Raw genomic sequence first — 27,961 nt, forward strand, 5'->3', positions numbered from 1 at the left:
TACTTTTGTACAAACTGTATCGACAGCAATAAATGTGTCCTACAGCTGCAGTTTTTTTCTGGTCTGATATGCGAAGGAAGACATTGCATTTCTCAGGAATTTTAGCTCTAGTCCCTTATTCTAGCAAACATTAAATCCGTAAGGAATGTATTCATACATCAGTGTTGTTTTTATGACGTAACATATTTTACCACTTACCTTCTCGAATTTGGGCTTCACATCATGCTAGTTCAGCTTAAACTGCATTTGCAGCATATTTGCATGGAATCCGTAAGATAGAATATATATTCTATCTAATCCCAACAAGACAGGCTAAATCCTTAAGGGCAGATTCGACAATGCTCTAAAATGTTCTTTTCATAAGAACGAACAATTGAGCAAGTCAGGGCGTGGGACACTTACCCAGGCAAGTGTCATCCTGATAGCTTTAGGGTGCCGATTTTTCAAGAAAACGTAAACTGATTATCTAGTGAGAGCCTGAGTGCTTGCACTAGCCCAGATAAATTTTACGCAGGACCCCAGACGAACTCTCTGCTCTTTTTTATCCGGCTAAAATGTTAGCCGGGGGATGGGACTTACCTGGGTAAAATCTCACCAATGAGAGGGATAGGAAATTCAAATCTTAAGAGTTTGTCCAATAACTCAAAAAGTTGCCTGGACAAACCCTTTGCATATCGACCTCAAAGCCTATTCTTCAAATACTGAAACCAGTTATGAAATGAACACCACATTTTTGGCTCCGTACATACCCTGAAAAGTTATCCCTGGTTAAGCTATCACTATGCCGTAGCACGGTTTTGCTTAGCTCAAACAAAACATCGTGCAAACTTTGCTCTTCTATTTTCTTTGTGGTTAGCTCCAGCAATTGTGTGTTTCTTCGGAAAAGCTTGCATGCATAGCAAGTGGCTGCAGCGGTCTCCATTTTGTCTCCCGTCAAGACCCACACTTTAATGCCAGCCTTCTGCAGCGATTCAATGGTATCGGCAGCTTTTTCCTGCAGTCTAAGAAATAGAAATCTATGCTTAGAGACAGGTGAAAACAGTATAGAAACTAAAAGTTTCTGTTATACAGCATTTATGCTGCAAAATGTAATGACTACAAAGTGGTTATATTACCAATTCTGGTACTGCCAATTATATGGCTAAAGACATTTTTTTCTTATATTTTTTTTCCTCTTACAAGATTTTTTTTTTTTAAAAACTCAGCCTTCTCTTTCTTAAATCTTTTAAGAGATTTCAAATGTTTGTGTGCATGCAAGATATTTGATCATGGATTCTGAATGTTGCATGTTCCGGGCAGTTTTGATTTTGCGCCAAGAGATGCTATGGCTATTGTTTGCAAGAATTCCCCCTGATGCCGTTTGCAACACACGGATCCATGTCGGGGAGTCTTATTTCACCTGGGAATCAGACAAGATAAGTTTTTATTTGCATTAAAAAAACATGATGATGATTATATATAAGGCAATTGAAGTATTTGATACCAGGAGTGCCTAGTATGATGGCCATATAGATGATACAAATTTCTTTTAGGGGAAATTTTTTCATATGATTGTTTGCATGTTTTCCCATTATTAGCATTCTACCTTACTATTTGTTTGTGTTGTTCCATGCACGATTTATATACTTAAGGTTGTGGACATTATCAAAAGATGTTACAAGAGCACAAGGCATTTGAACAATTTCCTTTATTTATGTTCAAACAAGTTCAAAATGTATGAGACAAATTGCTCTCCCCTTTTGGACATTTTCAAGGTCTGTTTAAATCGGAATTGCAGATTGCTAGAATTTGCATATACGGCCCCAGGTCTTCATTTTTTTGACATGTTGTATAATAGCTAAATGGATGTGTGAATAGGGCATGAGGTTTTTGAATAAAATGTGGTCCTGTTGCCCACCATTTCAGTATTGTATTTTCTACAGTACACCTCCCTATGTGAAAAAAACTTTAGTGAGGATACAGGCAAACTCTGGTTGCCTGGTAACTTTTGGGGAAGTTTTAAAAGTATGTCCATTAGTTTTGTACATCTGGTTTTCAGGTAAGCATTTTTGGCTTAGATTTTCTAACACCTGTGAATCTACCCATGCAATTTACTTGATAAAAGCAATTATTGTATGTCGGTAAAACCTCTCATGTGGTGAAAAATCGGATTATTGAACATTGCTGTATGATTATGAAGGAGCAGATGAAAGAACCTTTAACTCAACACTGGGTGGAATGTGGTCATTCTGTTGATTCATTACATTTGAATATAAAACTATATTTTTATTTTATATATATATATATATATATATATATATATATATATATACACACACACACACACACACATACATACATATACATACATACACACACATAAATGAATAAATAAATTTAATCCTGCAGAAAGTTCTACAATTTTGAGGGGATAATACTGACCCACCTCCTTTTACAGAAAGAATAACATTGGATATTTTTATTTGAGATCTTTACAGCCTATTTTAAAAATTTCCTATAGAGTTTGTGGATGGGTGTGAGATTTTTGAATGGATCATCTATAGTTCATTGGTTCCTAAACCTGTCCTGGGGGACCCCCAGCCATTTGGCTTTTCTGGATATCCATAATGAATATGCATGAGATAAATTTGCATGCACTATTCTCCATTGCATGCACTAGTCTCCATTGCAGCTTGCTCTTCAAACCACAGTAAGAAATATTTTACCTGTCCTCCACAGCTGTCGCACCAAGCAAAATTAGCTCTCTTTCTATTTGCTCATATGCCTCTGCCAGTTTCTTTTCCCGATCCTGAAGCGCTAGTTTTGCTGTGTGAAGCTGTTTGCGGGCCTCCTCATACTCCTCCTCTGTGAATCTTTTATATGCAACACACAAAGTTCTCAGTCCCTCCTATAGGATCCAATGAAAACAAAGAACTGCAGATATCTGTCATTTCTTTAGATAGAAGGTGAAGTTCTCACAGACATAATTAAAAGTACAGGATATTTAAAAAGTACAGGATATTTAAAAAAATATGTTTTTTAAATGTTTTTGTAGCTCCAAAATGATTAAAGTGAGAAAAAAAATTGTAATATGATTGCACTCTTGTGTTCTTTCCTAAAACTACATACATCATTTTAGCCTCAGCAGAAGACAGATCTGACTGCAACAGAATAATTTACCAAGTTATTGGGAAAAAGTGCACTAACTTAAAGGATTATCCTGTTCTCTCTTTGTTCAATAGACAGATGGTGATTGAATGTATTGAAAAATGAATATACTGAAACTCCAGTGGAAAGTTAACTCTTCTGAGAAATGAACTATAAATGTTCTAACTTTTATGTAAATGTAACTCAGTGTTTTACTCTTTGCAGTAAAGCTCCCCATTCCATACACATACAAAACGTATTCTAGAGCAGTGCATATGGATTTCAATATGCTGTTATGTCTCATGTTCAAATGCATTTAATTAATACTCAAGATGAACTGTGCAGATGTTCTGTAACCGCAGAGTCCTTTCTTTTAAATGCAGAATATTTTCTGAGTGATTACATTTTCAGTTCTTCTGTGAAATGACCATTATTAAAAGTCATAAGACGAGTCATTTTTAGGAAGTTTTTTTTTTTTTTTTTTACACATTCTTAAAAATCACTTTAGGGGATAAAGAACTAGTTCTTGCATTTTACAGCCATTTAATAATTAAGAATGGTCTTACCACTGCATTGCGCTCAACTCTAGCTTGGATTTGCTCAACCTTGCCTTCTGCAACTCTGGGAAAAATAGAAGAGTCAGCCCCTTTGCAGAATAGAAATACATCCCCTGAAAAATTAGGGAAAAAAGGCATAATTATGTTTGATGCTACGCCTTATTAAAATTAAAGCCTTGCTCTCTGAACACCCGGATTGGGTCTTTTCCAAATGTACATATATTATAAATAAAAAATTATCTGCCTTTCGAACACCTCAAAGCAGATTACATTCGGGTACTGTAGGCATTTCCCTATCCCCAGAGGGCTTACATTCTTAAGAGCCTGATTTACCTATGACTTTTCCCCCATTCTGTCTCTATGGGGGGAAAAAAAAGCTTAATAAATGATCCCCTAAGTTTGTACCTGGGGCACTGGATGGTGAAGTGACTTGCCGAAGGTCACAAGGAGTGTCTGTGAGATCTGAATCCTGGCTTCTCTGGTTTGCAGCCCACTGCTCTAATCACTAGACTCTTCCTAACCCCTCTGTAGTATCCTGTGCATGTATGTATGTATAATATACTGTATTATTTACAGGCAGCTTATCTGATCATAGCCATCTACAGGGACTTTAAAACTATAAAACGTGTCTCTCATGGATTCAATGGATCCAAATAACTCCATCAAGACAAGGGAGGAATTCTCATTTGCAGGTGACACCAATGCACAGTTTCATATTTTGAAATCATTACAAAGACTGTATAAAAACATTGACATGTTCTTTATGCATTTCTTCTCTATAAATAACTATTAAAATGTGACACCCAAGGGGGGGGGGGGGGGAGAAAAAAATACACCATTCCTACGTACCAAGCATAAAAGCAGTGCTAAAGAGGGTCTTACAAAGTCACTGGGAGAGGCGGGATTACACACACGATACACTATGTGGAGGAGAACCGATGGTCAACAATGGTGAAACACAAACACTGCCTAAAGCAATGACAAAAACCGTGGACACCCAGGGGCATTTCAAACTGCCCCAAAATGGCAGCGTACCAGGGAACATAGGCAGGTCTATTGCAGAAAAAAGTACTGAGACTGGTCGACGACAGGGCCACAGTTTATTCAGAAACTTCATGCCCTATTCACATAGCCACGATACAAGAAGCCAAAAAAAAAAAAATGAAGACCTGGTGCATTTTAATATGTATGAGCTGTGTTCCTGCATGCAAATTTTGTCAATCTCACAGTAGTACCCAGTAATTGGTATATTCATTATGCATATTATTTTTGTATTTTTTTAATATTTTACTGTAATATCGTAAGCTCCCTTGAGAAGGGAGACTCATATCTATCTGCACATTTCTTCATATGTCAGCAGCACTACCGAAATAGTAAACAGTAGTAGCAGCAGCAGCACAAGAATTAGCTTTCCTCTGCAGATGCTAAGAAATTGCAGACTTCTACAGTGTGTACAAGGAAGTTTATGATTTATACGTGGAGCAGCCACAAACTTCCACACACATCTGCAACACATATACTTGTCCATGGTACACTCGATAACTCAACACAGTCATTAAGCAAAAGATCATGATAACACAAGACGCAATTTAATTTTTTTTTTAAAAAGTATGCAATTTTCAAAAACAAGTGCATATAATGTCTCGAACAGCCATGGAAAGGCCTCCCCTTGTCTAACTGCATCTACCCTGGGGAGCCACCGAAGTCAGGAAGCCGCCGGGACCTCTCGTGTCAGGGACGCTGCCGTCGCTGCCAGGCCAGTCATTCCGCGTCTCCCCCCTTAGGCACACGCACCCCCTCCCTCCTGTCTTTAAAGGCTCCTGCAGCATGAAAGTCTGGTCAGCACTCCCCATGGCTGATATATTAAGCACCAGCTGCGCTCCAGCCTAGTCCCACCCAATGTTGCTTCTTCCTATGCCTTGTCTTACTGTCCCCTGTGCCTGCCTCCTTATTCTGCTGTCTTGTCTTGTCCATGCCCTTGCCTTCTTTGCCTTGCCCTGTCTTGTCTCTGTATGTCTTGGCCTGATTCTCCTGTTCTGACCTGTGCCTTGGATTCTGTCTGCTTGCTGCCTGCCCTGGACTCTCTCTCTCTCTCTGACCACTTCTTACGGGACGCTCGCCTGAGCCCTGCTGGCCCCTTGGAAACCCACTGGCAATGGGGGCTGAAACTCCAGCTCCGTTGGCAGTAAGGGCACGAGCGCCAGCTGTCGGCATGGGCCTAGCAGGTTCACCTAACTAGGCTGCATCAACCACGTCACAGCTCGAGGGCTCGCACCGCTGACACGGCAATCGTTAATGAGAAAAAGTTAACGAGTTCAAAGGGTCACAGTCTTGGTAAAAGTTTCCCTCAAGGGAGGAAGGCCTTTAGTGCTTTGAACTATACACACTTGCCCCCTCTACTGTATAAGGCAAATTCTGGGAAATTCATACTGGGTTGAAATACATGAAGCCAAAGAGAAAATAAGACAGAATCTGCAGCACCCACAATTATGTTCTACGTTTTTGAACTTCCAAAACATTTGGGCAAGATTACAGTGTTTGCAGTCACAGAATATGAAGTTCTTTTCTTTAAAGCACTGAGAGAGCCACAGATTTTGAGGTTAAATTCTTTTTCTTCATGGAAAATGCTCTATGAAATTTACTTAACATGGAATCACATCACCTCGGCCCTTGAAACCGTCAGACAGCTTGTTGGTACAGTAATGGCCATCATCTAGGGACAGGTACACATTACCAGTGTGGCACAGGTTTCATTTTAAAATGTCCCGCCACTCCCCAGTCTCCACGACCAGCCCAGTCCTCAGCTTCAAAAATGAGGGGCATAGGCAGACAGCCTGACGAGTTTCCCTCCTCTTTTAAGAGTGGCTGCACACTCTTTCACGTGATCGAGACAGAAACTGCTGGAAGGGCGAGGGCGTGCCTAAGAATGGGCATGGACACGCACCCTTCGAGCGACTTTCTCCCGCGGGCTGCTCAGAATGCTGTGGGATCGATTCCCTCCGTGCATCACGGGTCTTTCCAGGGGCTTGCAATCAGTTTAGAAAGACAAAAAAAAAAAAAAGGGGTACCATGGCCATCAGAGGGCAATTTTCAAAAGGCTTCTGTAGGTTACGCACGGAAACAGCCTTTAACAAAAGTGCCTGCCTGATACGAAGGTAAACTTGTGCACGTAAGGCGTGTTCACACGTGCATTTACCTGGACTGAGCAGAAGCATTTCTAGGGAGGGGGCTTGCATTTACACGCGTACGTCTGCTTTTTTCCCAAAAGCGCGTTAAAATTTCCCAGAGCATTTCTACACAGAACTTAGCAGGCGTAATTGTGTCTGGGTAACTTTCAGTAGAATAATTTTCAAAACAGGAGAGTATGTGCATATTTTGCCTTTGAAAATTGGTGCAGGTTTATGCTGGCATTTGCCAGCTAATTTATGCAGGCTGTTCCAAAATGACTCCCCTCCCCCCGCACCTCACTCTAATCATTTTCAGGGGCACACTTCAAAACGGATTATTCTGAAAGCAAAAACATCATTTTGGTTGAAATGTGATGAGGAGACTTCAGCAAAAACTGCACTGGCAGTAGCTATAGTAATAGAACTGGAGCTGGGATAGGATGAAAATCTGACTATTATCCATCATCTGGACATTTCGTATTAGAGGACATTATTGTTTCAGACTCGTGTTTTAATTAAAGCATAGTGGAACCTCCGGTCACGTTACACTTAGCCCTGGGTTTTCCTGTATTCAGTAATGGACGGCTGGCACCATGGCGCGGGCCATCCAGCGCTCCTACCATGTGACAGGGGCCGGCCAATGGCACGGATACCCTGTCACATGGTAAGGGCAAAGGGCCATCGGTGCCATTTTGATTAGTGGCAACCGACGGCCCGAGATCGCTCGCGGCACCCCCCACTGGACCACCAGGTACTTTTAAAAAGTTTTGGGGGGGGGGGGGTTCGGGAGGGTGGGGGAAGCTAAAGGATGTGATTTAAAGGGTCGGGGTGGGTTTTTTGTTTATCAGCTCGGGCGCAGCCGATAAAAAAAAAAAACGATCGGACCACACGAAAAAAATTCCCCGATAGTCCCCGAACCCGGAATCGATTCCGGTTCCAATTCACATCTCTATTGCTCCTTCTTCCTGCCCTCTCTCAGAGAAACATTGGGAGCTGTGCGTTCCAGGGGATCCCTTTTCAACCTAGGGATTCAAATACACCGAGTGAGATGGAGAAGGACTGAGAGGAACTGTGATTAAAACCACATCTGAGTTACCACTGAGGACCTCACCCCCGAGAGAGAGAGATTCCGTGCAGAGAGCCTATAATACATTTTTGGCCAGCCGGAAGGGGTTTTTCTGTCCCGTCACGGGTGCCCTTATCCACCTGGGACCCTCATTAATTCAATCCGTGGATGGTGAGTGTTTCCCTTGCACAGATATAGAGAGAAAAAGAACTGTAACCGTCACCTGTGGAAATCAAAGGAAGGAAGCTGAATTGGGCCCTTAGTTCATCTGAATGTTTTGATTTTGCATTCTAAACCCAAAGCCTCCTGTGTATTCCTTCTGGCGCCTACAGCACCCCTCAGTGTTGGGAAGAGTGTACCTCTGCTGGGGAACACAAAGTCACCCCTGTTACACCGGGCCCTGAAAGTAAATCTTTCCCTCCGTCTACGAAGGATCCAGCCTTGGGGGATAAGGGAGCCAGCGAGAGAGTTAGCGCTGGTGAGAGGTTCCAGCCCCGAAGAGTCAAACTTTTATGGCCCCATTCGTATCCAGCTTATACCCAGAGAGGGGGGGGGGGGGTTAAAAAAAACAAACAAAAAAAAACAAAAACAAGATTAGGAAAAATCTGAAAAAGATAAATAGGAGGAGTTTGCCTTTTTTTTTTAAATCAGATCTTGGATCAATTAAAGTGATTAGTTCAGAGCTTCAATACTGGCAGAATTATACATGAGATTTCTGTCGAACAGTTGCACTGCCATTTTACTGTACAATCCGCAATACTAGAAAACTCTGCATAACAGAGCAGTACATGGACAGAAGCACCCATCCATACTTTAAGAAAACGAAAACTTACTCATTGGTGGCCTCAAAAAAAGCTTTAAGTGCCATCCTTTAAAATACGGAAGTTGAATTATGCTGCAGTTTTTTCCATCCAAAGTAAAAAAAAAAAAAGTCAGCCCAAAAACATAAAGAGAAAACAATTTACCACTAGAACATTCACAATACAACTAAAAATAATGGGATAAGACGGGTGGTACCTTTGGCCGATTTTACAATCACACTCATTCTCCTCCTGACTGAATCAAAACTCAAAACCTCCAGTAATTCAAACCTGAAAAAAAAAAAAAAAAACACAAAACAAAAAATATAGATGCTGCAGAAATTGTGTTGCACAAACTCTTAGGAGATAATTTCCAAGAGAATTACTCACGTAAATGTAACATAGAATTGTAGCAATTTTCAAAAGCCATTTACTCGCATAAAGTGCACTCACATAAGTAAATCCTATGGACCATTCAATGACATATATGGTGGCAATTTTCAAAAGCCCACTTACACGGGTCAAGTGTGTTTACACGTTAAGACCCACTGTTAAGCATGTAAATGCTTTTGAAAATCAGGACACTGGGTTTTACACATGTAAGTGGGCTTTTGAAAAAATGCTATGATATAGGCTTTTATGCATGCAAAGGATTTTACACACATAAATGGGTTTTTGAAAATTATTTTTTCGCACATAACTTCTTTGAAAAAACTCACTCCATAGGGCTGAATTTTCAAAATGTTTTACGTGTAAATGGACTTTTGAAATTGGTACAATATATGCCACATGCACGCACATAACTTCTTTGAAAATTCACCCCTAAGGGTTTGTTAGTATAGAAGCAAACTACAGTGCTTTATAACATTCATCAACTGCTGTATATACTCCACTCTTACTGTAATTATAGAAATATTCCAAAAATAATTACGAATCAAAACCCAAAAGTCATGATTGCATAATTCGTTACAACATTTAACCCAAATCTTGGTGGAAGTCACTTTTGCTTACATTACAAACAAGGCTCATGGAGCTTGTTACTAAACTGGTGACAGCTCAGTAACAGATTTCCTAACGCTGCTGCTGTTGCACTTCTGTATGACAAGGCATCTGCCTCTTCTGTTTTTAAAATGCCAATTAAAAACAAAACAAAGCAAACTGTTTTACCCAACTCAAGTTAGGTTGGTTTAATCCACGCGGTGTACGACAAACTGTTGTGCTTTTGGCCATATTTAAGTGGCTGCCATGCACTTATTGAGATACCAGCATGGACCAAGCAATTGACCCATTTTTCCTGTTATGCTTATGCATGCATTTGAATAGGTTTTTACAGTTTTTTGGTTTTGATAATTTTAATGCCTCCCAAAAACCCAAACAATTAAGAAAGCAATAATATATATATAAATGAATAAATAAAAGCAATTACACTCTATAGATTACATAGGGGAAAATGGCAAAATATAATCTGCTGGCAGTCAGGTTAGAAAAACGGACGTTTAATTACTGAGCGTTTGTTTTCCTAACCCGCGCGCCCGATGCAGAGGGGGAGCTAGGGGTGCAGAGTTTCCCCTAGCACCTCCTTTTTAACGCAGTGGCTCGTTTGCCTACTGCATTGCGCGCTCGGCAGAGGAGGACGGGCGCACGTTAGGAAAAAGCAGGCGATCAATCACACGCGAATACTCCATCGGCCTGTTATTGCCTAAAACAAACAGAATGAGTGCACATCCCTACCCCCCCTCCTGTACTGCTGTGAGCCATAAAGGATGCCAAGCCAAGATGACAGCAAGCCTGTACCCTTCTCCCAGACTGACCTGGGATCTGTTGGGAGGGGGAATGAAAGTACGTTTTTTTTTAAATTTAAATACCAGGCAAATAGTACTGAGGGGAGGGAATGCCTGAAAGACACTTTTGTTAAATAGAGGGACCAGTGAGAAGCAGGGTGGGGATCTGGCAAAGGACCACTTTTTTAAAATATATATAATCAGGAGGGGGGGAGAAGGAAATTGGGCACCCTGTACAGTTTTTCCCCTTTATATCAGAAGGGTGGGAAAAATAAGGGGATGGGCTGCCAATTTTTTACTTTTTTTACTCTACCAATTAGTACAATGTTTAAACCTAACCATCTGAATTTATCTGGAGGAATCCAGCTGCATCAAATCTAAACCAAATTTTGAGCAGCTACCTAGCCAGTTAAGGCTGAGCTCAGAATTTGCCTAAAAAGCTAAAAATTATCTGATTATCTTGTCCACTCAGTAACTCTTTGAAAATAGACTTCTATGTAAATAAACCGAATAAAGCCAATAAAATATTGAATTAAGACAATGGCTAACTTGGAAACACCATATCTGCTCTTTCAAACAAAAAACTCTAAAGCGATCCATATGAATATTCTTTTAGAACGCACCCGTCAAATGTTATTGTGTACTGTACTCATATGCCCAAAAAGGTACTGGGAGGATAACTTTCAAACAATTATGCACGGCAGCATGTACACACTCGTATAAGTCTGTGTGTAGATCTCTGACAGTATTTCATAGCCTGCATGTGTCATGTACGCGAAAGTACTATAACATATGCATCTCTTTACCCTGGAACACACGCTGGCAGGTACGCTTACGCACGAATACATGCAAAGCATTAAAAGTGAGCATTTCAATGTCTTGAACATGTGTTCTTTTCCTACCTAACATACACCCATATTTTACAATCGAAGATAAAGTAGGCCTTACTTTCATAAAACCCGATTTATGTGCCTGAGTCTGCAGGTTTTAGAACACGCGCGCATCACTGAAATTTAAAATTTAAAGCTTTTTCCTTTACAGACGTTCGCAGAGCATCACATCGGTTTACATGTAACATGTGAGGAAACAATATATCAAGATCGTAACTGTGCAGTACATAAAACCAAGAAACAAAAAAAAGAAAATAACATAACATATGATATAATATAGTGTAACAAAGCAATGTAACATTGTAGGGTTGGAGAAGGGGGTATTAAGGCATAAAATAATATAACACTGTATGCATGGAAATGAACCAGTTTGCCCAGTCCTTCTCAAGGTCACCAAGACCCTCTTGGTTCTTCAGCCTGAACTTCCTCCAGACCTTCCACCCAGCCGATATAAACAAGTCTGATATCAATCATGCAGGTGTAAAATTACACACGTTGCCAAATATGCATCTTTTAAAATAGCAACTTGTGTGTGCAATTGGTGGCCCCACCCTGGAATGCCCCACACCTTTTGTGTGTGCAAACTTAATTCTTTGAAAATTACCTCCTGTTTAATTTCCTGATCATTTTTCTCACTTCGCACACCTACCTCTCAATATCGTTGTCTCGATTTAAAATTTCCATAAAATTGTCTTTCATCCTCAGGTATGTAAAGCCAAGCCTGCACGTAAAATGAGATGGAAATTCAGATATTTAAAAGCAATGCAGAGTTTTACTATCATAAGATTATTCAGGAAGTCCTTTTTACCTGGGGTTCTCAACTTCAATCCTTGAGAGGCCACAAAATAGGTCTAGTTGCCAGTATAACCAAGATAAGCAAATTAGCCTTCTTCTTAGATCACATATATATGCAAATACATCTGCGTGTGGCCCTTGCTGAGGACCTCTGATAATGAGGCATAGAAATTTGTAAATAAAACAGAAAATAAATAAATCCGTGCTCTACACTATACTCACGACAAGATCAGTAAAGAGGACATATACATCAGCAAAATGACTTAATCTGCGTTACACTCGTAACCTCAAGTCAGGGCGATGACTGAATTCTAATGGGGCATAAAATCCAATCGTCACTTTCACAAACATTTATTTATTTAAAAGAATTTATCGCACTCCCAGCAGAGAGTTTGAGGCGAGTTACAGCAGTACATAATTATTGGATCAAAATGCACTGCAAACACAATAACTAGTATAAAATACGTACACAAGACAATCAAAAGCCTGTGTAAACAAGTATGTTTTAAGTGCTTTCTTAAAGGTTTTTTAACGTGGTAGCATCTGCATTAGATCAGGTTGGGAGTTAAATCTCCTTGTTCCTTCTGAGTCTTACTACGCCTTTTCACCGATGGTGCTGCCGGGGACCACATATTTGGGTGTGCAGAATTAAAATTTATCGTGACTTTTCTTCAGAATCGATACAGTCCAATCAATTAGAAGTAACTGGCCCAAAATATATCTGTGCTCAGACTGGTTTCTTTCACTGAATTCCTCTCTCTCTCTCTCTATAAGTGTCCTCTGTGCAGGGCCCTGAGCTAACGCTTACCCCTCTTGGGGGAATTCTGCGCTACCGCGCAGCACAGAATTTGTGTAGAGTTCTCCTCTTGGGCAGAACTGAAATCTTTGGTGCAGAATATGAAGGGAGGGACAGCGGGTCGCCAGCGGAGCCTTATCCTGCTTGCGACGAAGATTTCACAGGTCAACAAATTAAAATACTTCCTCTGCAGAAATAAATTAATTTTTAAATGTGCTTGAAAGGTTAAGAATATGAGAATAAAAGAAACACTGGACTGGATCTGAGACCAATGGTCTGGGTTGAGGTCCAGCATCCTGTGCCCAAACCTGGTTGCCTGGATGATACTAAGGGGGTGGGGAGGGGGATCTCTTCTCTGATGTTTTTGACCACCTCTCAGCAGTATGAGGTGGTGTTCCTGAAGCCTACCCGGCTATTAATTGTTAATTGAAGTCCTCCAGAAACTTGAACACATCTTTTTGTGTTAGCTGTAGTAGTAGCAGCGGGAACCATATCCTCCGGCAACAAACTGCACAGCTTAATTGTGTACTGACAGAGTACGTTCTTGTCTGTGAAAGAGCGAAACTGCATAGGGCTCTGATCCCACACAGTATAACTGTTGCACGGATCAGAGTCTCTGACTTAAAAAAAAAAAAATCAGTTTTCTCTGTAAGTGAAAACCCCTTCATGAATATTATATTTAAAAGGCATAGAAGCTGCCTAAATGGAGCTTTTCCTAGTGCCATTCACTGGCCTAATGACCATGGGGCTAAGAGTGCTACAGCTAATTCCTTCATTCACAGTTATTAGCACTTCTTAGCCACCCACCTTCCCAGATGTCACTCCAGGTGCCACAGCTGTAACCCTCCAGCTTTAAGTTGTGGACGACCCATCCGAGCCTCGCACAAGTAAGGCCCTTGGAGCCGGCCCATATTTGGAAGAATTTGAAACTCACAAGTTGCTGTGGTCTAACTTTGCACTTTCAGACACACATTAATTTTCATACCCCCCTAGAAAGCTACACATACTGTAAAGTAAAAATTACAGAAGGGGCTTCATAATGGAAAGAGTGCGTTCTGTATAACTTTTAAACTAATTAATGCTCAAAATACACTACTCTCATCTTGCACAACAGTTCAGTCTTTTTCACTGCTTGTATTACAAGAGAATGCCACCTTTATATCCATGGGTTCATCCTCGTATTCACTTTGCAATGCGAAACAGAAATCAGAGTTGTATCGAGATGAAGAAAATTGTTAGGCACGCACTTTTTTTTGGCAGGTCTGAGGATGCAAAAAATGTGGGCAATACCTCTGAATCCCTTCCACTAAGGCCACCTCATCAGGGGATGACGAAATATACGTGCAAGGCCTTCCTGGTGACTGATTCGGTCTCTTCTGCCCATCCACGTTGTCGTCATCTTTCACCTGGACAGTGTGGCAAAGGCACAGAGCACGGAAAAAGAGCTCTTCTCTTTCCTAGGGAGCACAAAGACAAGCAAATGAGGCGGCTGCTTCCTATTGCTTCTAAGGGTGTGGAAAAAAAAGCAGACAGGAAATGGCACGCATAAAAATGGAAAGGGAGCATGGCACGTTATTCCTTGAAACAGAACCAAGCTTTGACAGAGATGTGTCAAAACAGAAAAAAAATTCTGAATTTATTGACAAAACTAGAATTTCGATTTGGCAAGATTTTGCCACGTGAAGAGAGAAACATTCCCCATGAAATAATCAGAAGTAACTTTGCAGATCCTGAGCTGGGATGCCCACTGCCAGCTTCACTGTGTGTGTCTCCACACTGAGCTTAGTTACGCCCCCTTTGCGATGCACGAGGCCAGCAGGGATACAAATTCTCTCTAGTTCCTGAAAGCCTACGCAATGGCGCTACAAAGGACTTTCACTCAACGTCCTCGGATAACGAGGAACAAAGAGAAAAATAAGTATAAGCTCCAGGGTGACAAACAGCATGGAGATTTTTTTTTTATTAAGTTTTGGGGGGGAAAAAGCACAACAACAACAAACCCCTATAGAAGGGTTTTGACCCTTTTTACACAAACAAAAATGCTTAGTGGCCGATTCAAACGGCCATAGCTGGCAAGTATCTCCTGCAAAGAGAAGAGGTATGTGCTGGGAGGAGACAGACTGACCTTTTAGGTTTGACCAATTAAGCTTTATGAATCTAGAATCCTCCCCGTCCAGTAAAATAAACACTGATCATGGCAGTCTGCATCACTCTCAGGGAGCAGGTAGCCACAACAGTTTGTACGCACACACACATTTCTAATGCAGTGGCTAATTCATATTCATTTCGGACTCGTTGCCATTTGTAGAAGAAAATCGGAATGAAGTTAATGGTAATCCTGGAGTAATTCCATCCAAGGAGTGAGTTGGTCACTGTGGGAGGAACTAAAATTGGATCCCAAAAAGAAACAAACTGACATTTTGCCCCGTGGGTCCAGAACAGAGTGGGAAACCAGATTAACTGATCCAGGAATGAATATTTGCATAACTAACCCAGTAAATCAAAGAGTGAAAACAGCATTAAGACTTATTTAACTGACATTCCCCTTTGCTTGACCAAAGCCCTCTAAAGCGTGAAATGCCACATCTCAAAGTAACATGAAATAAAATGTGCTTTCCTCTCTCGATTCATCCTACTGTGCTAGTTACCCAATACTCCAAATGCATCCTGAACAGTGCCCCTAAACTTTTCAGCTTGTAAACAAACAGTGCATATTACTCTCGAGCCACCATTCTCTTTGACTTCTAATATAGTAGCTAAACATATATATAGACAAGACAGGAAGAAAACGCAGTATGATATATACTTTATTTCATGTAATTTTTTGTTAGCGGTAACTATAAAAAAAACCCATTCAAATATAAAAAAATAATTGTATCATTCATATCTACTTAAATAAGATTCATAAAGTATCAGGAAAATGAGTGCACAATGCTGTTTTTTTAAAATTTATGTTTCAGAAATAAACTAACGCTTAAACTGCTAAAGATGTGTGAAGGATATTTCCTTAAAGATAAATACAAATTGCTATACTGATGACTAATACAAGATTGTTCTGAGCAAGAATAAAAATGGGGCATACTTTTCCAAATCCCCCAGGAGAAGAATCAATCATGTCGATCCCTGTACAGTCGGGAAGTATTTGCCCATTGCAGATCACATGGGGGACGTAGACATGCCCCTCAATGCAGCATTCAATGAATTCCATGTTGTTTTCTGTCAAGGTTCCTGTTTTATCAGTGAAAATATACTCAACCTGCCAAGAAAAAAAACAAAAACTGAACAATAAAGGGCTGGGAAACTGTATTTCAGCATATCACGTGTGGATTCGGTGGACTAGCACAGCAACTACGTTAATTTATTCATATCTCAAAACGTGGTTATTTAAGAAAGCCTTTCCAGACCCCAACTGAACCTTAACTAACCATTAATAGAGCCTTAACTCACCATTAACAGACTCTCAGACTTTATCTTAACACGGTAAACAACATTGCAAAATTCCATAACTTAGCAAATACCAAACATTTTGTAAATTTTGTTCGTTCTGTTAAATTCCTATCGCTTTTTCTGTTCCCAGTTGTGTATTTCCCTGTTTTATTGTAACTGCAACGTTTTAGTTCAACACCTTTTAATGTTTTGATTGTATCTTCTTTTGACACCCCTTTGTTAATTGTAAACCGGCATGATGTGATACCTATTGCGAATGCCGGTATAGAAAAACACAAAATAAATAAATAAATAAATCTGGATTCTGGAAATAAGTCTGGGCATGTATCTATCAATATATACTCATGCCCAAACTTTTTAAGGGGGTAATTGAATATGTATGTAAGTAAATATATATATACATACATTTCTATAACATTTGTGTATATATGTGTATGTATATACATATACATACATATTACACAAATGTTATAGAAATGTATGTATATATTTATACACACTTCTAATATTTCTGTAGCAAGGTACTATATTTATTTATTTGAAATATTTATTAACCACCTATCTACAATTCTAAGCAGTTTACAATTTAGCATCCTTAATTATGGTACATAAAAACATAATATATTACTCACATAAATACAACTATTATAAACTAGATTCCTGCCCCCACAAAGATATCATGTGTTGGTGTCTAACAATGTGGACAGAGTTTCATCTAGATAAAAGTGATGTGTTTTGGACCTTCCAAAAAAGGGTTTTCAACCCTGCAGAGATTGCAAGCCACCGCAGCCAAAGTGAAGGAATATAAAAATGTCAAAAAACCTGTGCGCTCTCCTGTGAATGACAAATGTTCTGCAAGAACCAGCATCCAGCTCTCACAGTGTTAACAAGTTGGGAAAAAGGCTGTACTTTTTAGCCTACCCAGAGAACAGCCATTAGAGGAGGAAGCCAAAGGAATGCTGGGAGATCATTTAAGGTAGAAAAGGTGCAATTTGGCTGGCTCTGTCTGTGTGTGCAGGTTGGGGACGGCCAGGAGTTGCAGCCAGGAAGAAAGGAGTGCATCTGGCAGCCCTGTAATCAGTTCTTCTCTTGAAGAGCTAATTATCAAGAGGGAGAGACAGAAGTCTATGCTGTGAGAAAATAGAGAAAAAGAGACAGAAGATGTTCATGCTTTATAGCTGAGGTACCATGTAAAATCCCAGCAAGGAACAAAGGAGCATATGGCTGATCACTCTCCTAAAAGACTGAGTTAAGTAATTTAAACTCTGTATCGACAACATTTTAGCAGAGGAGGAAGAAAGTTTATTTCCTTGCCTTTTGTCCCTAAATTCAGTACCTCATCTTAATCACTCCAGCCTTTCAGCTGAAGTCAAGCATAAACCCTTGCTGGCAGGTACTGGGAAAAAAGAACTGGTTTTTATGTAAGAGATAGAAACCAGGCCCGCTTTCTGTTTAGTACCAAGTAAACCAATTTGGGATAGCTCCCCAGGAGAGAGAGAGAGAGAGAGAGAGAGAGAGACCTTTACACGCTGTAGTGCTCAGCTATTTGGTTTATCATCTAGCCAGCTGCACCATCAAGAGGGACTTCTTCATTTTCTTGATTGTTGTTTTCTTTTCTGAGTTTGGGACAATGAGCACCCTCTAGAAAACTGGTGACATTGGGGTGGATCTGTTCTCCTCCCCCCTTTTTGAGTACTTAAGGATAAAACAATTTTTGAAAGTTGTGTACTTCACTGCTTTCCCCCACCCCCAACCTCTCTCTATTAGATGTCTTTTTTTTTTTTTTTTTTTTTTTTACTCTTCATATGAGAATGTTGGGTGCCCTGGCTAACAGGCCATACCCAGTGTTATTTTTGCATTGCTTGATATAAAGTACGAAAACTGCAAGTTTATATTATACTTCACTACTGTACTTTACCTTTTTAGTGTTCTGGTTGAATTTACAGTCTACTTACTCAACACTAGTAAAAGGGTTAATTACTGTTTTATTCTGATGTGATTATTTTATCTGGTCTGCAGTGCCACAAGTGAGAGGTTTTTGGCAAGGGCACAGAATTGTGGTATCGGGGTGACTGGGACCCTGTCTCATCCCCCACTGAAGCTACAAACCCAAAGATAAATCATGTTAGTAAATATTTCTCATGTGGTACTCCTCATCCCAAGCCTAGGGGTAATTCATAGTCTGGACCAAGGGGAGGGGGAGGGGGCCTATATTTGTATGCGACAAGGCAGAGTGATGAGAAGATGGTCATGAGCAAGCATGATAATGTGGATAGGGCTCTCCAGCCATCTCAGATCATGGAAGCCGCTCCCTAGCTCAGTAGTAGATTCCTTGGTATGAAGCTAGAATGTTACAGGTCTAAATCCAAATGTCAAATATGCTAAAATATAGCAGAATTCTTCAGTGAATGTCAAATCTTCGCACAGGACTTTTCATTTTTCTATTTGGCTTCTGGGATAAGCATGAGCTCTAAATGCACGTCTTCAGAACAGACAATGCCTCAGTTTTAGATCAAAACAGATCAGGGCACTGGCATTTTGATCATTCTGAGCCTTGATTGACAATCTGGATATATTTGGGTTTCTCTCTCTCTCTCTTAATTGGACCTAGCCTTTAATCAGGAAAAAGGAGAGAAGGAAGCAGAAGCACTAATCTGACAAGAGTTTGTTTTACTTTTTACAGCTTTGAAGTTTATTATAAAAATGTGTGTCTTCCTCTGGAGGCTCAGTTTACTTTTTCTTTTGGGTGTTCCTCTAGGGAAAAACACAATTCACCACACCACAGTTCTGGCTCTACCCCCACCTATCACCCGAATCAGTGACACGTTAAACATCGTGTCATGGGAGAGGTACGCAAATTGTAACGTATTATTAAAAATCTGTGAGGCTTACAAATAAAATAATTCAAGCCTGTTACAGTGCTTTTGAGTCCCTTATTTCCTTCCATTTTAAAGGAAATGGATGGAGAGGAGAGACATGCTTAGGGGAGAGAGAGGTTTTGAAAAACTCGATCTTTAAAACCAGGAACTTCAACCATTAAATGTGTCCATAATTTATTATAAAATGATGGAAAATGTAGGACGGGGTGGCCAACTCCAGTCCACGAGAGCCACAAACAGGCCTGGTTTTCAAGATATTTACAATGCAGAACTATCTCGTACATATTCATTGTGGATATCCTGAAAAACTGGCCTTTTGATCACCCTTGATATAGGTCATAAGAGAATGGAATCTTAGTAGTCATGCGCTTTTCCGCTGAAAATAACACATTAAGCTACACGTTTGCCCACTTAGTGTATCTGCTCTGTTTGCTGGCTACAATACTTTTATTGAGCTAAAAAAATAAAATTATACAATGTGACATCTGGAAACCGCATAGGTCCCCTTGTTTCGATGTAACAGTAAGGATCGCAGAAGATGATCCAAAGGGGTGTGGCAGAGGACATTAATGCTTCAGGGTCTTTTCAGGTGATATTTATTGGATTGACAAACTAATGTGGTCTTCAGAGCTCATGCTCAATTCATATTAGCAGAATTTCACATTGATTCAACCAAATGCAACATGCCTTCAAAATGTGAATGAGGTGGTGTGACAGAGTGACCCCATGTCCCCATTTATATGTACAGAACCAGGCTAGAAGCCTGGTCCACCTTAATTCCATAGAAGGAGAATGCTCTATGGGCAGGACCCTGCAGGGCAGGGAAGAGTTCAGAGGATGGGGGCCCAGCTGGAGCTGGGATAAGAGTGCAGACCCAACTGTGTTCAAGAGGCCCCATATGCCTCCAGGAGGAAGGCAGCTCCTGTAAACTGCTCTGTCCAAACCAGAAGGGAGTGAAGGTACAATGACTTGAAGCAAGACAATCTACAGCCTATGTATGTAAGTGACTACTGCTAAGGTAGTAAGTCCATTGTTGTTGTGTTTGGTGAAGCACCAGAAAGGCTGGAGTCAGTGTGGATTTCTGTTTCCAGCCAGGGAAACTCTGCTCGGTCTTACACATATGGTCTCATTCAGGGGATTTCTTTCTCTAAGCCTCGCACAGAGAAAAACCCTAGCATCCAGAGAGGACTGTAACAAAGTTTGTTGAATAACCTGCCGAGCACTTGGAGGCAAAAAGGGTGTCGCACAGGGTGCACACTGAAGCAGACTATTGTTCTTAAACTGTGCACAAGAACACTGGAAAATGGAAGTAAAAGAATGTGGCTCTGTGAGCACACCGAAGCAGAGCAGTGCTGCTGGAACTGCAGAGCACAGAGAAAAAAACCTGAAACTGCCTTTAGCTAATGAGTGGGCTGTGGGGCCTGAAAGCTAGTCAGAGGTACATTTATTTTGCAGACTAAAGAGGCAGCTCTGTTTGGATAGGGCTGTGTTCCATGGTGTAGCAAGCGCCGGTGAAGCAGGATTTTCTTTTTACCTGTTTTTTCCTTTTAAAATAAAAAAAAAGGTTATTGGTCACTGTGGCTGGAGCAGAGCATGGCCCAGAGTGAAAGTGCAGCTGCCTAGAGGGCTGGCAGTATTACCGAACCCTTTGTCTGGATCCAGTGGGTACACTGCAGTGCAGGCGAAGAGGAAACAAAAAAAGAGAAGCCAGTGGGGCTTAAAGAAGAACAGCCATGTACTTCTGTGCAGTGGGAGTTTTCCAGTCCCAAGAGCTGGGTAAGAGAGAGACGTAAGACTTGAAGTGTGGCAACTTGAAAGGCCAACCAGAGAAAAGGAGCAAGGGAATCCACTCCCAGGAGTCCAGGCCAAACAGGAGAGTGGATGCCTGGAGAGGCTGGATGAGTACCATGAACATTTCATGGAGGAACTGGACGAGTTGTAGGCAGAGATGTCCCAGGAGTTGGCCAAATTCTGGCAATAGCCTGTGCTTGGCGCTACAGGAGGTTCTGAGGAAGGCCCTGTAGGGTGTCCAAACCATGAAGAGGAGTCAGCATAGTCCCCAGCGAGAGGGAGCTCAATGGAGCCAATGCATGTCAGTGACAAGGAGTCAATGAGAGCCACGATGGAGTCACCAGAGGGCACTGATCATGACAGCACAGAGGACGTGCATGTCGATGCACAGATGAGTGGAGAGTACTCACCACACATCCCACAGCCAGTCCAAGGAGTTCTGCTAGGATGGAAGCAAAACCCAGAGCTAAAGATGAAATCAAAGGGCTGTGGGTCATGCTGTGCGAGGGCCGCAGTGGGTGGTCCTAACCATGTGGTCTTGGGTAACCCTAATGTGTGTGTGGGGGGGTGAGCATGATCCAGAATCCCTGTCCCCAAGCCTAGCTGGTGGGAGGCCAGATGAAGGGGGAAGGGAATGCGTTTGACTCTCCTGGAAGGGATCCTGGAGGGAGTAGTGATGCTCAGATTGACAGGTCCAAGCTGGCGGGGGGGGGGGGGGGGGGGGGGGGAAGGGGTATGTGACAAAGTGACCCCATTTCCCTCCCTGTTTGTATGTGCAGGACCAGGCTGGTTCACCTTAATTCCATAAAGGGATAGTGCTCTATGGGGCAGGACCCTATGGGGCAGGGATAAGACTGCAGACCCAGCTGTGTTCAGGAAGCCCTTATGCCTTCAGGAAGGCAGTTCCTGTAGAGTACTCTGTCCAAACCAGAAGGGACTGAAGGTACAGTGACCTGAAGCAAGGCAGTCTACAGCCCTGTGTTCATAAGTGACTACTGCTAAGGTAGGAAGTCCACTGTTAAGTGTTGTGTTAGGTTAATAAAGTTTTCTGTGCACCAGAAAGGCTGGAGTCACTGTGGATTTCTGTCTCCAGTCAGGGAAACTCTGCTTGGTCTCCCACAGGTGGGTCATAAATATTTTCAAATACATCCATTTTTTTTTCTGTTTCAATACAGTTAGAAGAAATGTGTTAACAATGAAGGAACATCAAAACTTATAATGCATGATGCGTAATATTTTGGCTTCAATTAATTTTGATGTAGGTGTGAATTACATTTTCTTTCACATAGATAATTAGATTCTAAAATAGACAACAAGACTTTTCTTGTTAAAGTAACAAACGCATTCAGATTGAACAGGTTACACTGAATCTTTTCACTAGAACAGATTTTTTTTTTAGGACAGTTTCAATGTACAGGATGCTGCATGAGAAATCTGAGTATAAAAGACAGAGCTCACTATCATCGGAGGAAGCAGAACCTAGAATAAGAACCAGGCTGGTAGATTTGAGAATTGTGTGAGAGATGCAACTTTACAATGCTTACTAAAAACAGCTACAAAGATTCCCTTTTTGTGTGTACAAGGGGCCAAGCGTCCATCACTTTCTATACTGGGCAAGCAGCACATGTGAATCACAGTAACCATGGTAGAAAAGGACCAAATGGTCCATCCAGTCTGCCCAGCAAGCTTCTAACGGTAATATCTACCACGCCGTGTAGATTACCCCAGGTTTCTCTTAAGAGGTAAGTCCGTGCAGTTACAACCCAATCCTTCTGAAAAGGGTAGAAATATTTACAATCAAAAGCCAAGCAACTGTCAAACCCATAAAACAAAATTACTGCCAACAACATTTTTAACTGGGTGAGGAGCCTTCCAAGAAAACTTGGGCAATGCTGACTTGCTTTGCTTTTCGATTTGGCCTTAGAAGCAGTCCTGTGCTTTTTTTCCCCCTTATGTCTACATATCGGTACCCCCAGACCGTAAAAAGTCAGGGCAAAAAAAAAAAAAAAAGTGGGAGGGGGTAATTTGAATCATGAACTGCTCTTCCTTTCTGCTCTGTGAATGATGAATCAAGACCGTACTATGAAGCAGGGTAAATCTTTAGATGCCCTCGAGGAAATTAATACAATTTTCACACAGGTTTCTCTCAAGACTACTTTCACTAGCAATGCTCAACTGCCGTGTTAGCGGTGCACATACTGAACTGCTACGTAACCCGACATCATTATATGAGCAGATACATTTCTAAGATTATATAGTACTCAGGATGAGTAATCATGTTCTTAATTATGGCTGTGTTAACATTTATTATTTTAAAATCCCTGACATTACTGAGCAAAGTGGAAGTAATTAGTAGGAGCGTATTCATTAAGAGGTTTCAGAGGAGAAAGTGATCATTATCGCATCTCCTCCTGGACTGCACTACCTCCCCCCCCCCCCTTGCTATTGGGAGACGGGCGGCATATTCATGAGGTCTGTTGCAAAGCAAATCTAGATAAACTTGGAATACTGTTCTGTCATTCAAGATAAAAAATTCATTATTAAAGTCCATGCCTAACCAAGTGGAAGCCTTAACATATAATTTTTTTTTCCCCCAAGAACTAGATTTACTTACTTTGGAGATAAGATGGTAGAGTAACCTTAATTTTAGTTTGCGGACTGTCAAAGTTTAAAAAAATAGACGGAGAATTTTTTTTTTTTAAAGGCAGACAAAATTTTTACTTTGCATGTACTGCCCATTATTTGAAAGTTTACTTTTATATCCTTCTTTTCTAAATGTTTTACAGTGCTACCCCCTTTTATCTCCTCTGTACCTGTGTAGATAGCATTGTAATCTGTCACACTTTTGCTAACATCACCCTGACTGGATTGGGTCTATGATAGTGACATAAACCAGCAGCATCCAATAGATACTATATAGGGCAGGGCTGGGCAAATCTGATTGTGGAGTGCCACAAATAGATTTTTTTTTTTTTTTTTTTTTTTTTTTTTTTTTTTAACACCACCCGCAATTAATATGCATGAGATATATTTGCATACAATTGAAACAGTGCAAGCAAATAGACCTCATGCATATTTATTGTGGACTTCCTGAAAACCAGTGCTGTTTGTGGCACTTCGGGACTGGAACTGCCTATCCCTGATAGAGGGAGTAACTACATATTAAGGGTATTACCACCTGAATTGTCATGTTTTTGACCTCTGTTGCATTCAAATTCAAATTCAATTAACTCCATTGCAGTGTACTGTTCCCTCCTTTGCTCCCTTCTATTTTTAACTTGTCTTCTCAAGTGCCTTGTTTTTGTCCTACCACTGACAGTTTTCTCTTACCTTTTAAAAATTTGGTTTATCTTTTACTTTGTCTTAAAAACACAAACATAGAAAGATAAACTATGGTCACACACTCCGTCCCATCCATAGCTTCTCTGGTTAATATAAGAGTGAGTCAATATGAATTTCAAGTATAGCCTCAAAATTGCTTAAATTCACCATAATTATTGACTCCCCTTGTACATACATACACCTAATCCACAACCTCTATCTACAGCATTCTTCTTTCATAAACATCCTCATCCATAGCTTTATGACAACATAGTAATAACGGCAGAAAAAGATCAAATGGTCCATCCAGTCTGCCCAACACATTTGTTACGGTAGTAACTGCTTCTCCATACAGGTTACCCCCTTTCTCTCTCTCACTCACACATCCATCAATAGCCTCCCTCTGATATACACATATCCAGTCTAAGCTTCAGCCACAGCCTCCCAGTTAAGCTACAGTTTTGGCTTAACTGGCTAATTTCTATTTATTTCATTGTGTTTTACTGTAGAACAAGAAGTGACACCTTTAGCATGGAAGAAGCAACAACTAAAACTCGTTTGCTGCTGCACACTCGGGACTTACTACCTTTGCTCTCTTGAGAAAAGTCCATACGAATTCTTGGCTGGCTGCCTAGTGGGATTCATTTAAAATGTATTCACTCTTCTACATACAATTTCATGGGCCGTTTACCTGCCCTAGCTCTTCATTGAGGTCAGATGTGTTCACAAGCGGTCCTTCGCCTGTTTCTTCGTCAAACATTTCTTCGTCCCAAGTGATGAAATAAGAACCGAAAAATTTCTGCATTTCCACCGTGACATACATGGAGACAGGAATAATGTAGTTGAAAAGGACCATGAACGCGAGAAAGTCTGTAAATGCTCGAAGGAACTGTGAAAAAAACAAAATCAAGAGAGGTTTTCCACATGATCAAAACCTAAGCAAGCTGCATCTTAGACACTTTTGTATTATTAGTACTAGCAGCAGCTTGGATTACTCAACCTGCAATCTAACACGAGCAAACATTTTTCCGTACCAGATTTCTTTGCCTTTCCGAATCAGTTTTCTGGTTATACCATGGCTCATCCTGGAATGGGTTACTCTGCCACACATACTTCATGACAGTATTGATCAGGGCTTTAGTGATCAGAATGCAGAGGTATACAATCAGGAACGCATTCATGGATCTACGAAACAAAAATCAGATGTGAAGGTAGCATATTAAAAGAGTGAACTGTACTGAAATTGTATCCTAGGGATGTGAATTGGGTGCCCAATCGTTCCCACTTTCAAGTTTGTCTGGCCACAGGAAAATCTCGTTTTCCGGTGGATCCCTGTGTTTGTTTTTTCGTGAAAAATCGGTTTTCTGGTTAGTGCGCACTAACAAAAAATAGCAAAAAGTAACAAGAAAATAAGAAACTTTTTTTGTTAGTGCGCACTAACCAGAAAACCGATTTTTCATGAAAATTCGGGGGGAAGCGAAAGTTTCTTTTTTTATCCGATATATATAACGAATTTAGAAATATAGTACAATATTTCAGTTCGTTAGAAAAACGATTCAGATCCCTATTACATTCTATGCATATCATGTCCCCCTCACGGTCATTTAGATATATCACTTCAGGGTCCATTTTCAATGGTTTTAATCAGCTAATTTCAGGATTTAGCAGATTGAACCACCTGCATTTCAAAATGTTCTTATCTAAATTTATATGGCAGCAAAAATTTAGCCAGACAAGAAAAGGGTGACTCCAGGTGGATGAGTAGCCTGGTAGTTAGAGGCTATGAAACACTGAAGCCAGGGTTCAAATCCCAGTACCACTCCTTGTGACCTTGAGCAAGTCACATCACCCTCCACTGCCTCAGGTACAAACTTATAGATGCAATTTATTAAGCTGCAAAAACCCCAGCATTTATTGTGCAATATTTTGATCAAAAATCTTCCTCCTATTGAAACTAGCTGCTTCGCACGTGTTAGTATATATTAAATTTCCAAATGCATGCAAAGCAGCTATGAATAAGTAATCCCATGCTAATAAGCTAACGCGGCTTGCCTAAAAAAAAAAAAAAAAGCAAGCTGTATTATTTTAGTGAAAACTCTGTTAACTGGTCCTAGGGTCACCGGGATGCTAATGCGCATCGTGATGTCCCAGGGATTCTTCTCGTAGGGCCTTCAGCATCCCAAAATGTAAAAATACCCCCTCCCCCGGAAGTCTGTTTAGAATCCCCCCCCCCACACGTCCACTGAGGCAGCACAACCTTAAAGTAAAAAAAAAAATTTTAATTGAAAGCCCCTTCCCAAACCCCTCCCCTTCACATAAAATTCTCCCCCAACGCAAATCTCCCCACCCCTCCAGTATCAGCCCTCCCTAATATAAAACAAAATCCCTGATGGTCGAGTGGGGGCCCCCCCCCCCACAACTCCACACTACCTCTCTGACAGGAAAGGATTCCTTGGTGGGACCCCCCTCCTCCGTAAAAAATGTACCTTGCTCATCCAAGCAGCAGCTCTGGGCCTGTCAACACCACTTTCCAAAATGGCACCAGCTGCCCTTTGCCCTGTTAGGTAACCCTCGAACACAAAGGCAGCCCTGGGTGAGCTGGGATGCTATTGCAGGTTTTCCCCCTGTTTCCCCGTTTTTCATTACGGATTTTTTCCACAATACAAAATGTCACAAGGGAAACGGCTGTGCTATTTTACCGGGGGCTCAAATATTACATCCCCCACCCCCGCGGTAAAATATAGCACCATTGTTAAATAACCCCCCTTAAACTGTGAGCACTCTAGGGACAGGGAAATATCTACCGTGCCTGAATGTAATTCATCTTGAAGTGGCTGAAAAGCAGAAAGTTAAAATAGGGAATAAATATAATCAACCAAATGGTTAGAGCTGATTAAATCTTGATTTTCAGCATTAACTGCTTAGTTTTAAGCGAGCAACTCTGTTTGCATAAATGACAATCCTCGATCTAACCAATCACATTTTGAGCACCTAGATTTGGGTGAATCTTTAGTTCAAAGCCTAGCTGATTTCATTTGCTAAAAATTTCCTATAGATAAGAACATAAGAACATGCCATACCTGGTCAGACCAAGGGTCCATCATGCCCAGCATCCTGTTTCCAACAGAGGCCAAACCAGGCCACAAGAACCTGGCAAGTACCCAAAAAGAGTCTATTCCATGCTACTGTTGTTAGTAATAGCAGTGGCTATTTTCTAAGTCAACTTAATTAATAGCAGGTAATGGACTTCTCCTCCAAGAACTTATCCAATCCTTTTTTAAACCCAGCTACACTAACTGCACTAACCACATCCCTTGGCAACAAATTCCAGAGTTTAATTGTGCGTTGAGTGAAAAAGAACTTTCTCCAATTAGTTTTAAATATGCCACATACTAACTTCATGGAGTGCCCCCTAGTCTTTCTATTATTCGAAAAAGTAAATAACCGATTCACATCTACCCGTTCTTGACCGCTCATGATTTTAAACACCTCTATCATATCCCCCCCTCAGCCGTCTCTTCTCCAAGTTGAAAAGTCCTAACCTC

General features: G+C 40.9%; 1 protein-coding gene across 2 annotated transcripts in view; it reads right to left on the minus strand.

The window, feature by feature from the left end:
• The window catches only part of ATP11A (ATPase phospholipid transporting 11A), a 253,400-nt gene that overhangs the window by 48,875 nt on the left and 176,564 nt on the right, over window positions 1-27,961 (minus strand). For both annotated transcript variants that reach the window (XM_029604684.1, XM_029604685.1), the window contains exons 11-19: window positions 25,451-25,601; window positions 25,108-25,305; window positions 16,061-16,234; window positions 14,269-14,435; window positions 12,037-12,108; window positions 8,934-9,007; window positions 3,693-3,796; window positions 2,706-2,887; window positions 750-1,001 (exon numbers count right to left, since the gene is read on the minus strand). In XM_029604684.1, the coding sequence (XP_029460544.1) occupies window positions 750-1,001; window positions 2,706-2,887; window positions 3,693-3,796; window positions 8,934-9,007; window positions 12,037-12,108; window positions 14,269-14,435; window positions 16,061-16,234; window positions 25,108-25,305; window positions 25,451-25,601 (1,374 nt within the window). The remainder of the gene's footprint in view (window positions 1-749; window positions 1,002-2,705; window positions 2,888-3,692; window positions 3,797-8,933; window positions 9,008-12,036; window positions 12,109-14,268; window positions 14,436-16,060; window positions 16,235-25,107; window positions 25,306-25,450; window positions 25,602-27,961) is intronic.

Source organism: Rhinatrema bivittatum, chromosome 5 (assembly GCF_901001135.1).
Source record: "Rhinatrema bivittatum chromosome 5, aRhiBiv1.1, whole genome shotgun sequence".
In the NCBI taxonomy this organism is placed as follows: domain Eukaryota; kingdom Metazoa; phylum Chordata; class Amphibia; order Gymnophiona; family Rhinatrematidae; genus Rhinatrema; species Rhinatrema bivittatum.